A 23,767-nucleotide genomic window follows, 5' to 3' on the forward strand; every position below is an offset into this window, starting at 1 on the left:
ATTAAAAAAATCATTTATTTGAGTTCTTATTTATTTTGTTTTTTTCCTACATATATTCATATTTTAGTTAATTTTTTGTCCTACACACAGTCAATGTGAATAACTCCTTAAAATATAGAAGTTACACAAATCTCAAGCTAGGGAGCGATGTTGTCTTAACATCTGCGTTTGTGTTTTTGTAATCATTTAGTTATTGAGACCATAAACTGTACAAAATATGTTGGCCATTGCTGTCTTGAAATCATCCATATAATATAGAGAAATTTGCATACAATGTGCTACATACTCAAAAGCAAGCATGCTAAATATTCAAGACAGGATTTGGTTCATATCTGATTATTGGTTAACATGATCCATAAAAATCCATTATGGATGAAAAATCAAATTTGAGAAAGAGTAGTGGCTTATGCCTTTGGTGACCTGGGGGTTTCAGTTCAACAATGTCCTAAAGTAACATTCTCTTGAATGATGTCACAGAATAAAGATCAGGTCGTGCATCGCTGGCCAATCATATCCAAGGAAAGGATCTTGGAGGCGGGGTCAAGCTCACCCAAGAGTGGCCTTCCATGAAAGATATTCTTCTACCTAGATGTTACATTTTTGCTCAGTATCAACAACTAAAACAAAACAACTGCTTGTCTCAAATTATTTTAGGCCATGTCTTGTTGTTTGTATTGACACACGTTTGCCTCAGATACGTCAACACGTCTGGAGCAGGACAGATCTGGCAATTCAAATACACTCAAGAGAACATCAGGTCCCGCCTGCAGTCATTGTTGGGGTGTTTTCCAAGTCTATTCTCCAATTCTTTCCACATTTTTGTGTCAGAACAATTCAATTATGATCCAAGACCCCCTACACACTATAATTCAGCACAATAAGTTCAGCACAAATATGCACATGTAAGCAACACTCGTTCAAGATTCTCATTGCAATTCATAAAATGTGACCCTCCTTCACAACATCCATACCAACAAGTCTGGATGACTAGTAAGAACATGTAAAGCCAGAAGCATTCCTGTCTCTGGTGTTTTCAAACACCCATTGAGATAAAAGAAATGCTAGCCACGCGTTTGAGTTCTTCCAAGATTTTCTTGCTTATTTATCTTTTATCTGAAGGACATTATTCAGGTAAGACCTATCTATCTATCTATCTATCTATCTATCTATCTATCTATCTATCTATCTATCTATCTATCTATCTATCTACCTATCTATCCATCCATCTATTTATAGCCTACATTCATCATCCACATATCTATCTATCTATCTATCTATCTATCTATCTATCTATCTATCTATCTATCTATCTATCTATCTATCTATCTATCTATCTATCTAAACTTCAAATATTTGTAATATTCCAGAAGCTTTACAAGACATCAGCAAATACATAGGGTATTATGAAGGCCTGTCGTACGATCGAGAACTTTTAAAGCAACAGCACCAGCGAATCAAACGGGAAACTCATCTAAGCGATCGAGTGCTTCACCTTAACTTCAACGCATTTGAAAGGTACTGATGGCATTTCAAGCATTCAGATATGCACAAGTTTAACATTTTTAATATATGACCCTTGGGTTATGCACTACATTTGTTGTAGGGTATTCCACTTGCGCCTCAAGCGAGACATCGTCAGCTTTACAGAGGATTTCAAGGTCCAGTCGGAAAATCAAACGTATTTGGGGGATCTTTCCCACATATTCTCGGGAAGTCTTCAAGGTGGGACTTGGGAATTCAACATTTATTTTTATAACATTATCACATTCGAACAAGTATCATGATTCTGCCAATGGGTGTTCAAACATGCATGTTGAAACAGCATTTTTGTCAATGAGGTTGTTGAGTGTCGGTTCGGGGTGTAGGGTTTTAATGTCATTCTTTCTATTTATTGTCATGTTGCTCAGATTTATTAATAAATAAATTATTTATTTATTAGATATTATTTATTAGAATTATCTCGCTTGTTCTATAAACACCATGCACTGTGCTGTGTTTTACCTTTTTGTGTTTTTGTGTTTTTCTTATTTGCTCCCGTATAGCTGCTTTGGAACAATGCACATTGTGAAAAGCGCTATATAAATAAACTTGAATTGAATTTTACATTTATACTTTTTGTCAGTGATTTAGTTCCAAATCATGCGGACTGCAACTGGCAAATACAAGGTCACTTAAAGGTCCAGTGTATGAAACTTAGTGCCATCTTGTGATGAGGTTGTGAATAGCAACCAGCGGCTCACTCCACCCCTCCCATTTGAAACAGTACGGTGGCTGACAAAGGACAAATATGTTGTCACGTTTTTGCGTCTTTATACACCTCTGAAGCCATAGTTATGTATATTATATTGGACTTCTGTCCATCCTCCAAAGAAATGTCACTTTGGACCTTTACTGTAAATCAAGTTTAGTCTCTTTGAACAAATGTTATGATAGTTTCTATAATTAAGTGGACTTTCTGACATGTTCTTGCTTTGTCTTTTAAGATGAGAGTGATGGTTCCTGTCACGGTTCTGTTCGTGAGGGTCAATTCGAAGGTTCCATCACCACAGCCAATGGCACGTTCTATGTGGAGCCCATTGACAGATACTCAACTAGCAAATCAGAGCATCATTCCATCATTTATCATGAAAACGATGTGGGTAAGCGATTCAAAACATTACTTCTTTGTCGCAAATCATCAAATGTGATATAGTCTCAGCAAAATGTACAAATATCTGCATATTTTGTACATCTTTTGGGAATTATGATTTGGTGGCTTTTAAATGTATACAATTAAAACTTAAGACGCTTTTATTGAATGTGAGGATAAAATTAGTAGTATTTAATGCTAAACTTACATCACATGACATATAACATTCCTCTGTTGTCTGATATTGATCACAAAATAAGACCAAATTAAACCTTAACAGTTTCAACAAATGAAATTTCCTAAATCACAACTTATTTCTATTTTTCATTAAAAAAATACTCAGTAACTTTTAATCAATGTCACTGAGTGCAGCTGTTACACGTCAGAGGAGAACTGGCCCTCCCGGCTGAGCTTGGTTTCTCACAAGTTTTTTTTCCTCCATTTATTTATCATTGGAGTTTGGGTTCCTCGCCACAGGGCAGTGTTGGCTTGCTCACCGAGAGACTGCTTTTATTTACTAGAATGATCTTGCTTGTTCTCTAAACACCATGCACTGTGCTGTGTTTTACACTTTCTGTGTTTTTCTTATTTTCTCCAGTAAAGCTGCTTTGGAACAATGCACATTGTGAAAAGCGCTATATAAATAAAATTGAATTTAATAATATTTTCTTTACCTTTGTGATTTTTGCATAATGTAGCTTGAAAAGGAAACATCTGCTATAAACATAAATGCATGAAATATGTAAACAGCAGGATATTCAAGAAAACAATGTAGGAAACAGGATATACTATATGTACAGTGTATGTATAGAAATCGTAGGAAACAGGACACATAAAGAAACCTGGAACATGATTTTATGATTGGATTGTGTAAAGTGGTCTTTGCAGATGGTTGGGAGAGAGGATGGGATTGAAAATGAAAACCTTGAAAAGTTGAACTTGAAAACAAGACTTTTGTTCTTTATTAGATTTCTATTAGACTCTTTTTTTGTTTCTACAGTTTACATTTTTCAATTGTCAGTTCAAACATAAAGTATATTGATAGAAGCAATGTAGGAGACATAAGAGATCTTGGCATTTGCCCAAAGAATATAATTATTAAAAAAAAAATCTTAGCTATGTTTATTTTTACCCAAAACACATATAAATTATTGAACTAATGAAAATTGTATTATTAAATGAAAATATTTTTTTATTTAATTAAATTAAATTAATTCTCAATTTACTATATAGTAAACGATGATGGAAATCTGCGATCCCTGTCTTGCTCTTTAGATGTGTGACTTCAGATTTAGGAAATGAGGTAAATTGAAGAAAACAGCACTTCGAAGAGTGTTTAGATTAGCGTTTGTGATTACAGTTCCTTTTGCAACCGGGTGGTATATAAAACAAAGAAGTGGTTGCATTCGACTCAGTTTAACTTGTCTCTACAGCAGAAGGTAAACATTAGCAGAGAGACATCTGTCTGTGTATTATGTGGATACGGGTGGTCATGTGATCTTCTGATTGAAGTCACACCATATCCTGAGGCTCCAAGGTTACTCCAGAGCGTTTCCCATGATTCCAAAGGCTATGTAAGTTATTCATATAGGCTTCATATGAAGCTTATCTCTACTGATATGTTTTGTGAGGTGCACCAGGTAACCTTTTAGGTGATGCTTTTTAAAGACCATCCAGTGAGCCGACAACTTTCCTCTATGAAAAATGTCTACAAATACCGTGGAAAAGTTGTAAAGAGGATGTAAACAAATTGAGATTTTCTCTCAGGTGAACCTGGAAATTAAAGTGTTGAGGTTTAAAGAAATTAAAAATGTAATAATAATAATAATAAATAAATACAAATATTAATAATTATTATTATTTACAACAACAACAATGTTAAAAGCAATACCTAAATTATAATAAAATACAATAAAATATAAATGATTTATAATACATATAAAACCCTAAAGGAGAAAATGCTAAAGCATAAATCAGATTAGTCTGGGTCACCATATGCACACAATTGTAAATCATTTGTTTATGTATGTCTGATTCCTCTCTTTCTGGATAATCCAGTGGATATTCTGCTATCCGGAAGTTTAAATTTACAGGAAGACGGGTGGCATTGATTAAGTTTCAAAGAAGAAACATCTGCATCAGCCAACAGAGGGAAACACTAAAACATGACCAAGTCTGTGAAATTGAATTTTGTTATCAATTCATTGCCATCTCTTAGTTGGTTCAACAACAGCAAAGCCAAGGTTATGGGTTCAAATCCCACAGAACATGCTGATATAAGTGTATACCTTAAATGCCAAATGCTTTTATAGAGTCAGCCAAACACAAAAGTGACATACTTTAATAAACTACAGGCCATTTCGTTAAGCTATGGTCTATTCCCGACATTCGTCATGGTGTATAATACTCCCACAAGTGTGTTTCTACAAAAACATTCACTTTAATATATGCAGGCGCAATTACTTGAAAGAGATGGTTGGAAAATGGAGCCAACGTCTGGAAGTAATTCCATCAGTGGGTCCATTCCCGACATTAACCTTTTGCTGCTCCATCTGTCTCCACACAGTTACAGAGAACAACTCTATACCAGTCTTTGTGTTCATAGAAACGGATACGGTCATCATTTAACGTGCGATCTGACAACAGCTGCGGGTTCGGGGAGCCATGTTGATTCCTACACACGTTGTTCCTCTAGTTACATGGGGACAACCTGACATTTATTTACAACTAAACCCCCTGAGATATTTTATGGTGGAAGCAAAACCTGACCAAGTTGTTGTGGATAAACCTGACTGTGCATGAGATTCTTAAAAGCCTGATTTGTGTTATTTCCAAATAGATTTATGTCTTCTTTTGGATTATTAAACTGGTGTTGAATACAATGGGAATACAAATTAATGGTGTGATCATACAGCATGGTTGGGGTCAGCATACATCCTTAACAAGAACAATTTTACGACATAAGATCAAACGAGAACGTTTTTGTTGTTTAAATAATAAGCATAATAGCTTATTTAATTTCAATTTTGGGATATTTTAGTCATATTTAGTCATTTTAATAACACTATGCCTAATTAAGAAGAATAAATATAGTTTAATACATAGAGACGAACGAATTGGAAAGACTTTATAAGCGCCACCGTTTTTAATTCTTAATTATTTTAATTGTTGTATTTTTTGCAATGTAAGTCATGTTTATTGATTTTAACAACAATGTAACAATTTTAAAATAATAAATGTTAAATACTTTAGAAACGGCAGGATTTCATCACGTGATACGCACGAAACTTGACCACCATTCACCTCCAGTAGTGCGTGTAAATTGCATGTGCGCTTGTTAAACCTAATAAAGATCTTCTTCCTCCATAACAAGATATGATTAATTGTATTGTTTCAATATATTTAAGGTATACATTTCATATATCTCTCGTTTTGCTCCCTATTTTCTGAAGTATGTCGCTTTTGTTTTACTGAGTGAAAAAGCGCTCCAGTCCAAACGATTCACTGAGCGCGCGAGCTTGAGATTCGACTCTAAAAAGTGATTCATTCGTAAATCGGAAATCCATCTCTGTCTTTGTAAACAGGCGACTGATGAAACACATAAAACGATTAATATTTCAAGCTTCCTTGTCAAACATTTCCACAAACGACTTATTTCATGTCAGACGACGTTTTCTTAAAAGAGATTTACGTAAAGCTCAGTGTTTGCCAAAGATCCTCACAGTCCACAAAGGTACACTCGCAGTCTGGCCCTTTTGGCCATAATGTGACACTTTATGTTACAATGAAGTTTTTCAACAGAGGTCAAGGAAGTCAACCTCTCAAGGCTCACTTGAGCAAGACTTTTTTGCAATGAATTACGATTTCAAGATGGCATAAGAGAGCTCAAGAAGACATTTGCCACGTTTCTTCATTAGATTTATATATCTGTCATCTAGTTATTGCTCAGCACACCGATGAAAAACATATAAAACATTGAATTTGTGCGTATCATAAAAAAGTTCTTAAAATGTAGTTTGCATTCAACTCAGTTTATATACAAATTATTTGTAAATCAATTAGTTGTCAATCTGTCCAATACTGGTCGTTTTGTGGAATGCATTTGCGCAGAAAAAAACATATTTTTGGGGGGGGTGATTTTGGCTGATTTTCTGTTTTCTACACATATAAAAAATTATATATTTTGTTGAAATATTTAGAACTGACTGAGGAATGACATGTCAAAGATCGAAACCGAATGTAATAGCTGAAATCAAACTTTGATTATTGTTATCTTATATTTGGAGTATTTTATGGTGTTTATATAATCTTAAGAATACTAATTTCTTTCAGTCGGCACTCCCTTGAAAGACAGCCATGTTGGATTCTGTGGTGCCAACCAGCTGCAGCATCTTGTCCAGAACCACCATGAGGTCAGACATTAAATCACCGCTCCACCTTATTTCCTAATCCTCGCACACCCAAACTTACCATTAAGATGTACGCCATGTCTGAAAATAGTTGTGATGTCAGTTGTTCAAGCTTCCTCAGATCAACGATTTTCTTAATGATATTATTTATAGCCATAGACAGTGGCAGTTGATTGTTTTCGTTTACCACCTGTGAATAGCATGCTACGGACAATATATCTATTGTTTCACAGTCTGTGTTCAAGGTCAGGGTGGTCTGTTTTCATCAGATAACGTTGTATTTTAAGCTCATATTTGTTTGGTGCAAAATCGAAGGAACAGATGTGAACCACCTCCTTTTTCAAGGTTGTAAGAATGTTGGATCTCCTTGTCTTGTGACCCACAGATACCAGCCTCAAGGTCGAAGCGAACGGTGGACCAATCCAAAACCAGCTGTCTTCTGCATCTCTACGTAGACCATCTCTTTTACAAACGCTTCGGGAGTGTCGAAGCGGTCGTGGCTCAGGTGAGCTGTGAAAAGCAGGTTCATTTAACCCCACTAAACCTCTTGTGACTGATGACGTAACGTCTGCACCATCATAATATTTACCCCTATCCTCCCGAATTCGGATGCACAGCATGTTCTTTCCTCGGTTCCATTGGGGAATTCTGGGAAGTTGTGGGTTTGTGTCAACTTTGGACCGTTGCCAGTTTCTTTACTATGGCTGTGGAAACACAAATGGCTTTCACGTGAAGCGTAACGTTGCGTAACATTTGTATTTTGAAGATTAAAGGCCTCTGTTACGTTAACTGTATTGTTTGTTTGATGAGTTTTCCAGATGTGTTCTGGGGCCTGAGGTCACGCTACCATTACTATGGGGGTAGTTCCTTTTTTCTGGGTATTACTTTTAATAGTTACGCAACCTTTTTTGAAGATTTCCTCTTCACAGCTGGTGTACTGTTATTGTTTCACAGAATCACCTCATGTTTTCGTCTCAAGAATAATTGAAAAAAGCATTTCCAGATCATGCTTGTTTTTGTTACATGCATTATTTAGTTTATTTGGTTCTTTTGCTTGATTTTGATCATTTTTAGTGTCTATTAAATGGTACAAAAGACAAATAATATTATACAATTTTGAAAAGGGCTTACATCCAGAGTTATTATAGTTTTGATTTTTGTTTTATTTCATTTTTATTAATATTTTATTTTAGCTTTTGTTTTTAACGTTTTTAGTTTTTATGTACATTTTTTGTTAAATATTTATCAACTTTATTATGTGCTTTTGTCATTTTATTATGTATTTGTTTATTTTTAGATTCATTCATTTTATTTTAAAATTATAATTGTTTTTTATTTGATTTAATTGATTATAATAAACAGACTAAATTGAGTTAACTAAAATAACCTTGCTTAAATCTAATGATGTCACTAGACCTAACTGCATAACAAATATATATTAGCATGGGAGTAAACCTACGAAAACCTTATTATTTGTCAGGACATTTAAATTTTATAATGACACACTTCTCCCAATTGCTTTTAGATTTTTATATATACAGCTTGTTAAAGTATGTATAAATGAGGTGTCTGGGCTGTGTTCCAGTCCTCATAACTAAGCCACATTACTTGATTCTCCCAGTATTCATAGCTGTCATTTGCTATTTGCTAACATGTTGGTTTTGGAAGATTCATCGTACCCGGACAGTGGCCAGATAGCTGCTGTGGTTGGTTGCGTTCTCTCAGAGGCGAAATGTGCCACATTCCATAGACCGTGACTGGGGCAAAACACAGTCTGGAGACTTGTTCCCTTGTGCATGAATCTATTCTGCATATGAAGCAAGTCTTGAGGAATCAAATCCTTAGATAAGAACAGTGCCTCTGTCTGGCTGCTTATCTGTCCGTCAAAAAAATTGTGTTAAGGGGTTTTGCCTTTTGTAGTACTTTTGGTATCAGGAGAATTTGATCATATATGATAATGAACAATTAATGCTTTTAATGCTTATTAATGCTAAATTTTATTTTTCGCAGCTGGCCTCTTACATGAAAAATGTCAACGACATTTATGACCGAGCCGACTTTGATGGCATACAGCTGGTCAACTTCAAAGTTAAATTTCTCACCGTAAGGCATCTATTTACCATATTTGTTAATAGTTTTGTTTCTCCTGGCAGAAGACTCAGTTTACAAACTGCTCTTGGTGTAAAGATATATTATGACATGATATAAGCAATATGTATTGTAAAATGTTATGATGTCTGCTTAACCCTATAGGTTGAGATGCCAATGTGTTTTAGGTTTATTTCTGTAATTTACGAAGATCTCTTATAGGGTTTGGCTTTATTCATTTATCATTTTAATTTTAGGGTAAAATAATTTTTTAATAGTATAATAGTTTTCTTTTCTGTTTTTGACTGACCTGAATTTGTATACAAATGGTTCAACGAAACCTCAAATGTCACAAGTTGTATGTAAAACAAACAAGTAGAATTTTTTTGGGGAAATAAATCTGTCATTTTAAAATATTTTGTTAAAATATTGTGATACTTTCGTTTTATAGACCCAGTATATTTAGTTTTGTTTATTGAATCGTGAGCTTAGCATATTATGTTGTCACCTGTCTGAATACAGGTGAAGAAGGAAGAAGACCCCAGCAGTCCTTTGGACCAGACCTACGTTGGACCTGAGAAGCTTTTGAGTCTCTTTTCGGAAACAAACTGGAACGACTATTGCCTTTCTTATCTGCTGACCAATAGAGACTTCAGCGGGGTCCTCGGACTGGCCTGGGGTGGAAAACCAGGTAACATTTCAACCCCTTCACTCAGAACCGCTAAATCTGTGACAATAGCCTCCACATTGACGCCCGGAACAGATATCATGTTAGGTCCACCGGTGGAATATGGTTGTACTTGGTGACAGCCAACTGGGCTTTGTATTCCATTAGGGAGTTTGTTATGTGACCTCTGTCCACAATCGAATCGAAGCGAAGACCTCTGATAACATCACTCCGGCCCCAGACAACCTATTGAAAAATGTGTATGGGATGTGGAGGTGGTCTTCGGGAAGTTGTTCTTAGGAACATGTGTTCCCATGTAAGATTCAGAGAAACCGACTTTCTTGGAAGCTTGTGTTGCATTGTTCTGTGTGATAGTTTTATAAGATGTGCATGGGGAAAAATAACATTTAGAAACACAATATAAGACTTTCCTGTTAATTATTTGTTTACAATAACATATATGTACAATGAGACAAGCGGATAATCAGAAATGTATTTAAAGAGGTGAACAGTAGTATGTGTAATCTCAAAAACGTCTTAAATTTTTACTTCAGTACATTATACAGCATATCATCTTATTTTTTTAGTCCACAACATATACTTAATCAATTTTACTTGTGTAAAAAGTTTTGAGTAAAGTCCTTTACTCAGTAAGTAAGACAGTTCTTGCTTTTAATGTAATAGAGTGGAAAATACTAAATTATTTTATGTTTATTTTTTATAGTTCACCTCAAAATGCTAATTCTGTCGTCATTTACTCAACCTGTAACTGTATTTATTTCTCTGTTTTTTTTAACACACAAGAAGATATTTTGAAGAATGTGGGGAATCAAACCATCATTATTGACTACCATAATAATTTTTGGTAACACTTTACATTAAGCATATATGTAAAATGCATTATAAAAGTAGTGATAATGGTACTTATTATGCCTTGTAATGCACCTCATAATGCATTGTAATGTCTAATGAATAACTGTAACTAAAATTAATACTTATAACACTTAGCAATTCATTGTTACAATTTGCATAATTTGGTTATAATTCTTTACAACAACATTTAATGTATTACAACACTCATAATGAACAATCCTAATGCATCATACTCTTTAATAACCCTTTATAATGCATTGTGCACAGAGGCTTTTATTCTGACTACAGGAGTCAATGGTGCCCCAGAGCTGTTTTTTTATTTACAATCATCTTTTCTTTGTGTTTAACAGAACTTCAAATTGTATACAGAATTGGAACAACTTGATGGCGAGTAAATGATGACAGAATACTCATTTCGATATTTGAGGGTGAAAAATGTCATGTAGTTATGAAATGTGGGGTAGTGAAATTAGGATATATGCTTTATAATGTAAACCAAATCTCCAAAGTCAAAACGGATGCTTTTAAAAGATGACATTTGGAAGAATTTTTACAATAGGACAATCGGAACAATAGGAAACAAAACTACTATGGTAGTCAATGGTGACCCAACAGAGGGTTCAACAGAGCAAATAAATTTGTATAGATTTGGAAGAACTTGAAGGTGAATAAATGAAGACAGACTGTTCATATTTGGTCGTTTTTCCCTTTAAGTACCATCCACCTCTGTTAAAAACATGTAACCCACATAATGGGTTGAACAGCTGTCCCAGGTCTGTTATTATGGAAGCTAACTGGTCATGTATTCCCACAAACCTGACCTAGTAATTCACTTTCGGCACGGCAACACAAAGACTGCTGCATTCCACATTAGCAACAGGGCATTGGCAGACATTTGCTTTGATTCTAGACACTTGTTTGCATTTAAAATTACATTTATGCATTTGGCAGACGCTTTTATTCAAAGCTACACATTTTATCAGTAGATTTCCTGGGAGTCAGACCAACAACCCTTGCGATGCTTTTACAATGTCCTACCAGTTGAGCTACACCAGGGGTGTCCAATGTCGGTCCTCGAGGGACACAGTCCTGCAGAGTTTAGCTCCGACTTGGCACAACACACCTGTTTGGAAGTTTCTAGTAGGCTTTGTGAGACCTTGATTAGCTGTTCAGGTGTGTTTGATAAGGGTTGAAGCTAAACTTTGAAGGACACCGCCCTCCAGGACTGACTTTGGACACCCTTGAGCTACATGATACATAGCAAATCTCTCTTGTATATTGATCATAATGTGTTTTTGGTTAGTACTGGACTGGTCGGTCTACGGTCTACAGAAAAAGGATGGACAGATACATTCACAAAATTTGCGCTCCGGAAGCGTCCAATTAATGCGAGGCCTCACACACGGTGCTAGCTCCACCGCGCAGTCATTGTTTTGGTTATTATTGTTGAATTATGAGGAGCAGACCACCATCTGAGACCTTTGAATGTTGCCATAGGATGGATCACAGCGCCCGCTGTGATTGGCTGAGAACGGGGGTGTGAGTCCCACGAAAGGGTCACGTGACCTCTGAGGTATGTGCTCCCCCAATGCTTCTCCAACACAACAGTGGTACGACAGTATTCATGTTTGTGGACTTGCCTCTATGGCGAAGAACTCACGTGAGATTTCATTAGAAACACCCACACTCCGGCATGCATGATAAACTAAAGGCCTCAGGTTGTGTTAGATGTGACTTGGGAAACATTAACCAGTATGACTTTCTTTCTTCTGCAGAACACAGTACAAGATATTTTGAAGAACGTTGCTAACCAAGCAACATTGGGCCCCATTGACTTCCATTGCACAGACACAAAACCACAGAGGCTTTTCTCAAATTATCTTATTTTGTGGTACACAGAAGGACGAGGCCAACAGGTCAACATGTTTGAATTGACGTCACAATACTATGCCAAAGTGTGTGTGTTGACAGATTGTGTCATACAAACCTAGTGACAAAAATGGCCCCAGTGGAAAAAGTGCCTGATATAGACCTGTGAAACTCTGCAACTTCAGCGAGGGTGATATCAACCACCCTGAACCTCCCCGAGGCTCCATCCGGGTCACCTTGTGTGTTCGGTGACATTTTCCCATAGTCTGAACTCGAGTAAACCGCAGTAAATAGTTCACCTTTGTTTCAGTCAGCTGAGATGAGTAAGCCCTACAGTTTGTTCTCCGACCCGTAATTAAATACAGCTCACATAGTGGCACAACCACAATGGCTTTAAAACAGCACCCTGTGGTTATTATGCATAGTTTTCCATGATTTCGGTCATATCAATATATACATAACCATGTCTTCAGAGGTGCATAAAGATCATACATAATGAAGTTAAGTTTTTATGAATGACATATTTCTATCTACGTACACCACAAGTCCTCTTACATGGAATTGGCCATGTTGTTTCTACAGTAGCCCTAAACGGACAAACTGCATTTCATGAATATGTTATCTCCTTCGGCAAAGAAGTGAAAACGTGACGACATCTTCGACCTGTGTCAGTCACCGTGATGCTTTGAATGGGGGGCGTGAGCAGTGGAGTGAGCCGTTGGTTGCAATTCGCAACCTTACCACTAGATGCGGCTAAACACACTGTCCCCCTAACATAATTTCTAGAGGAGTTTCAATCACATGACTCGTTTTAAAAAAAGCCGTTTAAGGATGACAATCACTTTAAATGAGAGTCAGATGAAGGTCATAAAACCCGCAGCGCACACATGTTTTACGTCAGCCAAACAGGCTCAACATTGATGTATGGTTCCTTAAAATGCACCCCTTCCCAGCATTTCTTTACGGCTCTCACACACAAATCCATCCAGCGACATCTAAGGAGACTTGGTTTTAAAAAAAAGAAAACAATCTAGGCCTTTGATGAACACGCCGATATCCAAGTTTGACCGGCAATGATGTAATCTGTTAGCACTGTGTGAGAATGACCAGCTGTTTGTGATCAGCAGTAAAACTGTCGGTTGCCGATATATACCGTAGGCTTAAAACATAGGAGCTCATGAGAGAAAAGTAAGACCTCTGCTAGGGGGTTTCTTGCGATCTGAAAGCATGACAGAAGTTATTTCAGCCCTCTTAAGACTAGTTGATGCATCCATTTTTAGCAGATTGAATGCTGTTACTGTGAATCTGGTCAAGGGAGATAACTTAAACTTAAACGTGAGCTAAATGACCCGAGTGAACCCAAGCTTGAATCGCCTGTTGTTTAACCCTTCACTTTAGACCCTTCAGTTTTACAAACTTTATTTGTTCTGTTGAAATCTCTCTCTCTCTCTCTCTCTCTCTCTCTCTCTCTCTCTCTCTCTCTGTTTAGATGACCGAGGAGGAATCTGCTCTCAGATGGTCAGTAATTACAGCCATAACACGGGTCTGATCACACTGCAGACGTACGGCCACTATCTCTTCACCAAACATGTGCATCTGACCTTGGCCCATGAGCTGGGTCACAGTCTCGGAGCCCCAGTGAGTTTGTGCATTCATCTCCTGTGGTTAAAGAAGGATCTATTGACAGACGTGCAATATAACATACATAACTATGTCTTCAGAGGAGTGTAAAGACCTCACATAATGAAGCATTATGTTTTTACTACCTTAGAATGAGCTATTTCTCCCCTATCTCCCCTTGCGTCTGACATCTCTCCCCTTGACTTTCTGTTTCATCTTCGTAAGCACGACGAGGGTCGCAACTGCGGCGACCCGGAGGTAACCAAAGGCAAAGGATGGTTCCTGATGTACCCACAGGCCACCGCCAAGATTGAAGAGAACACCGACAGGTTCTCCCCCTGCAGCCTGAGGCACATGAGCAACATTCTGAAAATCAAGAAGGACAATTGCTTCGTAGGTAAGAAGCCTTAGCTTTGAAAGTCGAGTGATTGTTGTATTGTTCAAATCGGGGGTTTTAAAGCACACGTAAGCACACTTAGGTGACTCGAGGGGTCTAATGCTAAAATGAAATGCATTCAATCTCATGCAATGGAGCTTATCTCCGCGCCTGATCAGAGCTGTGTCTGTTTTGTCTTGTCAGTCAGCGATCAGCCCATCTGTGGTAACCGCATCGTAGAAGACGGAGAGGAATGCGACGTTGGGAATGATGTCAATGATCCGTGCTGCTACAGCTCGAAAGAGCCAGTGGGTGTCGAGTGCCGACTGAAGCCTGAGAAGCAATGCAGGTTCATTTTGATCCATTTTTGATCGTATAAACGATGCCAAGATGATGTCCGGGGGGCGCTAGTGAGCAACCTCTGAAACACTAAAAACATAAAAAATGTAGTCTCTACATTTTATTAAAGAAGCCAGGATGTATTGTATGGCATGAAATTAATTTGAAAAATGTGTTTCAATACTACTTTGGTAACTGTTTAAATGTTTCAGTCCTAGTCAGGGTCTATGCTGCAGCACTCAGTGTGTCTTCAAGGAAGCGGGGCAGATATGTGGTCAGCCCCCCGAATGTCGGAAGCAGAGCGCTTGCAACGGCTCCTCTGCCTTGTGTACAGAACCCGTTGCCAAGCCAGACATGACATTGTGCAACAACGGCACACGTGTTTGTTTTAAAGGGGTAGGTATCGGGACAGTCTGGGTGGCTTGCTTAAAGGGACGGCTCACTTAAAAATGAGATTCTAAAATCTCTTTCAAGACTGAAACACATGGAGACACTTTTACATACAATGGAAGTGAATGGGGACTGTGGGGTTTTATACAATCAATTTGCTTTAAAATGAAAATTGATACATTACTGTATGACTTTCTGTCAACTGTGGAAGACAGGGAGATATTTTGAAGAATGTTGTAAATGCATGTACCGCGGAAGTGTATGGGGACTAGGGAGTTTCCTAAACAGAGAGTTTACTTAAAAATAACAGTTGTGTCATCGTTTTCCCATCACAATTTGATTCCAAACTGTACGTCATCTGCGAAACGCAGGGAGATATTTTACAACTATTTGTAGATACTCCTATTTATCCATACAATGGAAGTGAATGGGGACTGTGAATTTCTTAAACAGACAGTTCAATTAAAAAAAAAAGTTTTCTCACCCCAGTTTGATTCCAAATTGTATGACATGCAAAACGCAGGGAGATATTTTGAAGAATGTTATAAATGCTCTTATTTACCCATACAATTTTAAGTGTATGGGGACTGGAACTGTCAGTCACTTACATCTCATTTTGTGTTCCACTGACAAAAATAAGCCATATAAGTTTGGGACAACGTGCGACTGAGTAAATGATGACAGAATTGTTTATTTCTACCTTATCGATTACATTCAACCTGTTTGAAAATGTACGACATGTGATGCAAATGTGTGCTTTCATTGACACTCCCGTGCTTCTTTTCTCAAGCCAAACGTCATGTTGAAAGTTATGTTGTCATAAATAATGTGCACACGTGAAAGATATGCAGGATATATCTTATAAATATATAGTTGCAATGGCAAATGTCCATGACCCTAATCAGCCAATATTTTTTTTTTTATGTGCTCTCCTATTACACAATGTTGTTTGGCTGTGGCTTGGCCTGGTTGGCACAGGACTGCAGTCTTTCTCTTTGTGCGCTATATGACATGGTGCAATGTGACTGTCCCGGAGACAACCGAACCGAGAAGTGCTACATGTGCTGCCAGCAGAGAGGTAACCGCAATGTTCCACCACAACAGAACGTGTTTACTACAGCATTTAAATAAGATGCATGTTTTAAAGGACATTTACTCTTTCAGATAAACCTCACACCTGTTCGAGCACCACCTCGTCCGTGCTTTTGCGGCAGTTTAACGGTAAGCGCGTGGCGTTGCTTCCAGGAACCCCTTGCTCGGGAAACCGGGGCTACTGTGACAGGTTCAAACTGTGCCGAATTTTGGATGCAGATGGTCCTATTGCGAGGCTTAAAAATGACTTCATGAAATTGGATGACTATGAGGATTTGGCTGACTGGATGAAAGTCAGTACAACATGCACCTTTAGAAATGACAAAAATATTCATTTTTTAAAAGCACTTAATCTGAAAATGACTTGTTTCCTTCACAGGCGTATTGGTGGGCAATACTTTTGGCTATTCTCACTATTTCGGCGATAATGGCTGGGACGATCTGCGTTCTCGGTCAGCCCTTGGAGACAGATTAAAACTAGTAAACATCTGTCCACTTGGGTCTTTGAAACTGGCAAAGAGAGACATTGCTTTTGAGAGAGTTTATGAATGTAAAAAAGTCCAGATGTTCATCTGGAAGGAAAATAAACATTTTGCACCTGTCCAAACATGATTCAAGTTTACTTTCACCACCCACGTGACGTATACCGCAACATTTGTCATTTCAAGGATTTTTGAATTACATTGCTTATCTGACGTTTGAATGCTGTCAAATGATCCAATGATGAGTCATTGTGCATTCTCGATAACTTCCAACTTTTATTTCGAGAATGTGTGAGACGTGACATTTAAATATTGAGAATTCTCTTTAATCAGTGCTCGGTTAAAAAACAGGTTTGACCCAAACAACAGATGGCTGCAGTTAGATAAATAGCGCAGACGTTTTTTTGTGTGTTAATAGTACAAAGTACCACAGTTTAGGAAGATTTTTTTTTTTAATAGAATCAAACACATTTTGCAGGAAGATTTATTTTGTAGTCCCGGAACTAGCGGTAGATATCAGCCAGGTCAAATTTGCCAGTTCACAATCTTTTGGACAGGATTGTAGGACAAGTTGTATCCAATCCTGACACCAGTTTAGTTTGTTTGAGCAGTTGGATTTGCTTTCACAATCTATCCGTGTCGTCCTTGTTCAGGTGACCGAAATAAGAACAAAGAACTATGTGACATTTAAACTGGATCTCAAATGGGGTAAAAAAAGATCAAAAACACAGTTTCATCGAACGGAAAGGCTTGACCCAAACTTAACATCCGGTCTGTGGTTGGTTATGAGATAACAATGTATTACTATTTTATGTTATATGAATTGTTTTGGATTAAATTAAAACTATTCACCAGTTATCTTTGGGGAGATCTAATGAAAGTTAAGTTTTTCCCACATAACATGCATAATGTTGTTGAAACCCTCAAATTGAGAAATTTAATTGCTGTAATTTTTTATAAAATCATTTTATAATGCTTTTACAGTGCTTTATTACAAATATTGTATGTATTCAAATATTTTTACCAAAAAATATGTAACGTCTGTACAAATATTAATTCTTTTGCATATGAAATGAGAAAATACCTCCATTTTGCTTAAAGACCACATTTATTATATCTTTATAAATACAGTTATATACAGGTTATTTCTTGTTGTTGTAATACATTTTATGTTTCATAAAAAAATATTAACTGGTTGTAATCATATGTATGAGGTCATAAATCGATTAAATGATTCATGTTTTCATATTTGACTTCACAGAGGTTTTATTATAAGGAATTCTTTAATCGGGTCTTTAGATTTATGACTAAATGCAGTTGTTTGGACTTGTTGAAATTTATTTGGAGTCTTCCGTAGGGATCATCTGAACACATTTGTTCTTTTTGGCCGGACGGCACACTAAAATATGCACATAGACGTGATTGATGATTTTATTCGTGTAGGCCGACTGTGAAGAATTCTGGTCCATAGGCGATTTGGACAATGTTAATACACCCACAAATCTTTCGATTTAAAAGCGGTCTCTTCACCATTTTAGCTCGTAAAATAACTGAAAAAAGTATCTGAGCTATTTGATTCTTTTCAGACTTTTGGATGGGGAAACTATGTAAAATTAAAAGACATAATGGATGTTTTCATGAACTGTTAAATACTATTAAGAACTAAACATATAGCCTTGTTACTGCCAAAAAAAAAAAACATAAAAAACACACGTATCACATATTGCAACTAAGATCATACAGTACCAAACCTCCTCTTGACCTAATATTCTTATTAAATTACTTACATTTTAAGGCTTTTAAGCCAATGCAAGTTTCGTTTCAGCAAACCTTTATAGGGTCCATTATTCTAACAATGGAAGTAGTGCTTGTACCAAGACTCAAATGTATGAATTACATTCATACTCAAACATTATATGTTCAATACAGTCAGTGCATTCTTAATAAATAACAACTGTATAAATATTATTTAAGTGCTTTGTCATGAACAAAAATTGAGTTTACCAAAATATCTCTTTAAGAATAATTTCATGATCTCTTCAATCTGGGCCTGCGTTGGGACAATGAAAATACAGTTATAAAAGATATTCTTCATTATGTGGAAAGACAAGGCATTAAAGGTGCACGTCACCTTTTAGATGAAGATCTCCGCGACTTCTTGCATTTCACAAATATCACATCCTGAGCCGAACGTGCTTTCAGGGGATCTTTTAAACAAAACACACTCCTAGAAAACAAAGGTTTACGTTATGTTTGCATAAATGAAGTGAGTTATTATGATGACGTAAATGAACGTGATTGCGAATCTACTGTATTAACAAAACATTTTGGGGCCACTTTATCTGTTTTTAATAGCAGGAACATACTTCTTTTGTGTTTCTCCAGCTCGGACCCAGATCTTTTGGACCTGTACGCCAGAATCTCCAAACCACCACGTGGACAGCTTATTAAATAAGGAGGAACTGGAATCGTCCCATTTGAAGTTCACCATTAGAACATCACCAACGTCAGTGTCAGTCACCACAAGGAAGGAATGCGTCCTGTTGCTGGTAATCTCCTCTTGACTATTTAGACATTGAGAATAGTTAGAAGCATGACGTTAGATCGGCTATGAGGTATGTATGAGATTACTCACACATTCAGTCGAATGTCCTCCGCGTCACCGTTGGTTCCATGAAGTGAAATCGTCAGTGCTGGTTCCATCTCCGACTTGTTCATCTTTCCCCGAAAATGTATCTTCAGCTGATAGTGAAAAACTGAAAAAGGCAAATGTTGCTATGTCAAAATGAAGTACATCAAGGCAGTAGAAGGAGGTTTGAAACTCAACGCTTACCTCTGAAAGGCACGGACGCTCGCGTCATGGTGAACATCTTGCCGCTCCGTGCCTTGCGAACTTTGCTGACGTCGTAGCCCACCGTGCTACATCGGTTCTTGTGACACTGAAGGCACATGCCTCGGTCGAACATCTCATTGCTCCCGCAGCGGTAAGCTTTGCCGGCTTCTTCTTCGTTCAGCAAGGAGTCGATAAACAAGTGGACGGAACGCTCGTGCTCGCATTTGATAGCCTTATTTATGGCTGCAATTTTACATTTTAGTCAACAAAAGGACCGTTTCACTAAATGTAGATATAGGTCTGAAATCAGATATTCCAAATCAGGGTCCTCACCTAGTATTCCGTAATTGGCGATTTTCTCAAGGGCTCCTCTCAAGTCACATCCAGGCTGGAAACTTCCTCCATTGGGGTATATATCCACATGACCAACGGGCTGCTGGATACCAATACTGAGACCAAGGGAACGGCAGGTGAAAGTGTGGAGGACGTCCACAAAGTGGGCATCATCTGGGGATAGCCGTCCATGGGCATGAATGCCTTCGAAGTCCGGCCCTGCTGGGTCTAAACCTGCCAAAACACAAATATAGGACATTTAAAAAAAATCATCATTTACAAATCCTTTCGGCATTTCCAATCGGTATGACTTTCTTTCTTCCACTGAACACAAAAGAAGATATTTTGAAGAACGTTGGTAACCAAACAACATTGGACCCCTATTGACTTCCATTGTATGGACACAAAACCACTAAGACATTTCTCTAAATAACATCTTTTGTGTTCCACGTAAAGGACATCCTGTGAAACCATCAAACCTGCCTGTGATTCTTCCAACTTTGTTATTGGCATGACTTCCCGCAAAGCCTGCAACGTGGGCACCAAGACTGTAGCCAATAAGATGCAACTTCTCCATAGGAATGTTTGTTATCTCCTATTAAATTGAAAGAAAGAACAGTATATATACAAACAAGTTTAAATGTGAATTCAATTCAACGAGTCACTGTTGGATATTTAGATTTATGTAAATGGGGTCGAACCCATGACTTTGCTAATCCCCCGCTCCACCATTTGAGCTAAAGGTTCACTTTATGTTTAATTTGCAAACACAAACCTCTAACCAGTCTATAAAGAGTCCGATCTCCTTTCCCACTATCTTCGTGTTTTGTGCTGCCACCACATAATGGTCCTGCGCGGTTTCCAACCAGTCCACGACAATGACGTTGGCGTCTTTCTCCCTCTCATAGAGCGCGGCGACCAGTTTCTCAACCCAGCTCTCGAACAATCCAATGACCTATGGAGAAAGACCTCAGTTATCATTAAGATGTGGCATAATTTGAAAAAATAAAAGTGAAAAAGTTCTCATTTACCGTCCAGCCATGAATGACCAAAAAGGTTTTTGAAGTGTTGTTAAATTCGCAGCTACTGAGAGTTACAGGTTTTCCACGTACGATGTAGCAAACATCATTGTCTGGTTGGAATGGATTTCGTAAAGAGAACTTCACTTGTGCACGGTTGACATCGGCTGTGTTTCGGAGATCCTTCAGGATATTATCTATTTAAAGGAATTATCATTAAAAAAGTCATAAAAGATAAATAGATAATAGTCACTGAACTGCTTTTATAATTAAAATAAATTAATAAAAATAAAAAATAAGTGTATTACTATGCAATAAAATTGTGTATTTATGCATCGGATTAAAAGTGCTTCATAAAATAATTCACAAAAATATTTTATTAAACCTAAGTGAGTATTACTAATATAAAGTTTGTTTGACCATACTGTTCTACTGTATATTAAACTGTTAACATAGGCACCTATAATCCACAACATACGTCACAAGATTACACCGCAAACAATGAGTTGGTGTACTACAAGATGACGTCACATGCATGCGTACTTGAAGCGTGCGTTCACGAAATGCATTTTGGCAGATGAAAAAATCTCGTACACAAGCATGATTTTTACATTTCCCATTATTTGTGACTTATATTAAAAACGTATACAATACAAAACCCGCGGTGCGGTATAGTAAAACAATGCTGCGTCCTCTGCGCGTGCTGCTCAACGCATCAATACAGTATCGTGTTTACTCACCAAATATTGCACTGGATGACTTTTCTTCCTCCTCTGAAGCAGCGAGCACAACAGCAATGTTTAATATGAGCCAGAAAACGCTTCGGGGTGACGAAATTGTCATGTCTTTAATGCGCAGGTTTTGGGCACGTTGTGGCACTTGTCACCAGTTCTTCTTACGCGCGCACGTTAATATAACAAACGACAAAAATCAAGTGTTTTTGGGAACTCCCGGTGTCGCTTGAACACCAGGCTTATGAAATCTGAGCGTTAGACTTCTGTTAAGTTCCTAAATAGCACTTCTGAGAGGGTTTGGTCTCAACCCACAGGCGGGGAAATTTGGTCACAAGCTTTGCATGAGAGTTACGGAGACGCAGTTGTTGAATGTGTTTGGACGTTATGATGTCTCACAAGGTCATTCTTATGAACAAACAAATGAAGGTGAGAACTTTTAAACGTGCAGATATGAAAAATTAGGATATGATTTTCTTCCCCGAACATAATTCCTGCAACAAAACACCTCATTGGGGGCTTTCATTGTTTAGGATTTGGCATTTACGTCAGTGACGTCAGACGTGCAGGGACTTTGATCTTTCTGTGGCAAATGCAGCCGGTCTGAACAAAGTAAGGGTGAGAATAAGTTGGTATAAGGGGTTATCAGTAACTTTGTATATATTTCTCTATTATTTTTCATCAATTTATTTTGCATTCCAGTGCTTTTTGAGAATGTGCTGTTACTGTAATGAGCTGTTTCTCAGGAACATATAACAAAATCTGTGAGTGTGTGTGGAGTAATTCTGTTTAATGTAGATTTGAGTAAACTTCAAAATGCCCTTTTATGGGTGAAACTAACCTATACTCAAATTAAACAAGTGTAGGATATTAATATAGAACATCAGGATTTTTCTCTTTATTTCTCATGGGTATATATTTTATTGTTAAAAACAGTTGCTGCGTGATAATATGCTTTAATAAAACTGAATAATGTTTTTATTAGACTTTGTTCCTTTCCAATTGCGTGTGTAATGTAATTGTCACATTATAACATTCTGATCCCGACAAAACTCACAGATGGCGTCTGTCTTGTGCTCTGCCGTTCATTCCAATTGTATCAATTATAGTTCATTGAGAGCAGAGAGTTGGTTACCACAATTCACAATATTCTGTCAGGACATTTGTTTTTGGTACACCAGTCAAAAGCTTAGAACTCTTTAGCAGCACCGTACACATGGAAACCTTCCTAATAACAAATGTCCGTAGTAAATATTTTGGCAAAAGTGTAAGCACGATTTCTCTGAAACATTGGACTGCAATCTTGGAAAAGTATTGTTAATCCCCATCTCTAACGTCTTTGTTTCTGTATGTCTCATGTTGCCAGATGGAGACTGCTTCCAAGATTCAACAGCCGACAGAAGGTCCTCTGCTGAGGGGTTCTGATTAACTAGAGAGCAGGAATGTCTTAGTTCATTCCAAGAATCCTGTCTTCCATAAAAAAGGGGAGGGGATATGGAAAAACAGGCTCGCATTGTTTTGATTCGAGAGTATTACATGTGAGTCTCTCTTCTGTTAACAATACACAGCGAGTAAGTAAAGTGCCAAATTCTTGTGTTGAATGGATGAGGTCATAATAATATTTTGAATGGCACTTGCGTACACTGTAAACCCTGATAAATTGGCAATACTCAAATATTTTTGGGTTTAAGTAAGCAGAATCTTCAAATTTTGATTACTATTAAGTTTAAGTTCTTATCGAATCTTAGATTAATTAATAAATATTTAATTGATCCTTTTTATGGAATTAAGTAGACAGAACTTAAATGAGTACATCAAAATTGCATTTAGATTTAATGCATTTGGGAGACGCTTTTATCCAAAGTGACTAACATTGGAAAATCCTACACATGCATACTTAAGTATGTGCAATCCCCTGGGATCGAACCCACAACCTTGCGTTGTTTAGCAATGCTCTTACCAATGAGCTACAGGAAAGCACATTGTTTAAGTAAACTAAGCTAAAGTTTTTCAGTTT

The 23,767-nt window shown here is 37.3% G+C and overlaps 2 protein-coding genes and 1 long non-coding RNA gene across 3 annotated transcripts; 2 read left to right on the plus strand and 1 right to left on the minus strand.

Annotated features, from left to right (window-relative positions):
- Positions 1-1,028: 1,028 nt before the first annotated feature.
- On the plus strand, positions 1,029-18,101 carry si:ch1073-396h14.1 (disintegrin and metalloproteinase domain-containing protein 10). Its single transcript, XM_056758307.1, has 15 exons — positions 1,029-1,131; positions 1,368-1,515; positions 1,604-1,722; positions 2,484-2,639; positions 6,962-7,041; positions 7,424-7,543; positions 9,049-9,141; positions 9,649-9,817; positions 14,025-14,173; positions 14,381-14,552; positions 14,736-14,880; positions 15,083-15,266; positions 16,239-16,338; positions 16,425-16,645; positions 16,732-18,101. Exons 1-15 carry the CDS (start codon positions 1,059-1,061, stop codon positions 16,825-16,827), a joined length of 2,025 nt encoding a protein of 674 aa, XP_056614285.1. The 5' UTR covers positions 1,029-1,058; the 3' UTR covers positions 16,828-18,101.
- Positions 18,102-18,251: 150 nt separating this feature from the next.
- On the minus strand, positions 18,252-22,003 carry LOC130429639 (lipoprotein lipase). The gene is made up of 10 exons (XM_056758309.1): positions 21,760-22,003; positions 21,032-21,216; positions 20,776-20,955; positions 20,484-20,595; positions 20,001-20,234; positions 19,668-19,910; positions 19,470-19,590; positions 19,201-19,398; positions 18,966-19,061; positions 18,252-18,884 (listed from the first exon to the last, which is right to left on the minus strand). Exons 1-10 carry the CDS (start codon positions 21,860-21,862, stop codon positions 18,863-18,865), a joined length of 1,494 nt encoding a protein of 497 aa, XP_056614287.1. The 5' UTR covers positions 21,863-22,003; the 3' UTR covers positions 18,252-18,862.
- Positions 22,004-22,068: 65 nt separating this feature from the next.
- Positions 22,069-23,277, plus strand: LOC130429643 (uncharacterized). Its single transcript, XR_008907648.1, has 3 exons — positions 22,069-22,179; positions 22,284-22,362; positions 23,117-23,277. It is a non-coding gene; the product is annotated as an uncharacterized LOC130429643 (long non-coding RNA).
- Positions 23,278-23,767: the final 490 nt, after the last annotated feature.

The sequence above is a fragment of the Triplophysa dalaica genome, chromosome 10 (genome assembly GCF_015846415.1).
Source record: "Triplophysa dalaica isolate WHDGS20190420 chromosome 10, ASM1584641v1, whole genome shotgun sequence".
NCBI lineage: Eukaryota > Metazoa > Chordata > Actinopteri > Cypriniformes > Nemacheilidae > Triplophysa > Triplophysa dalaica.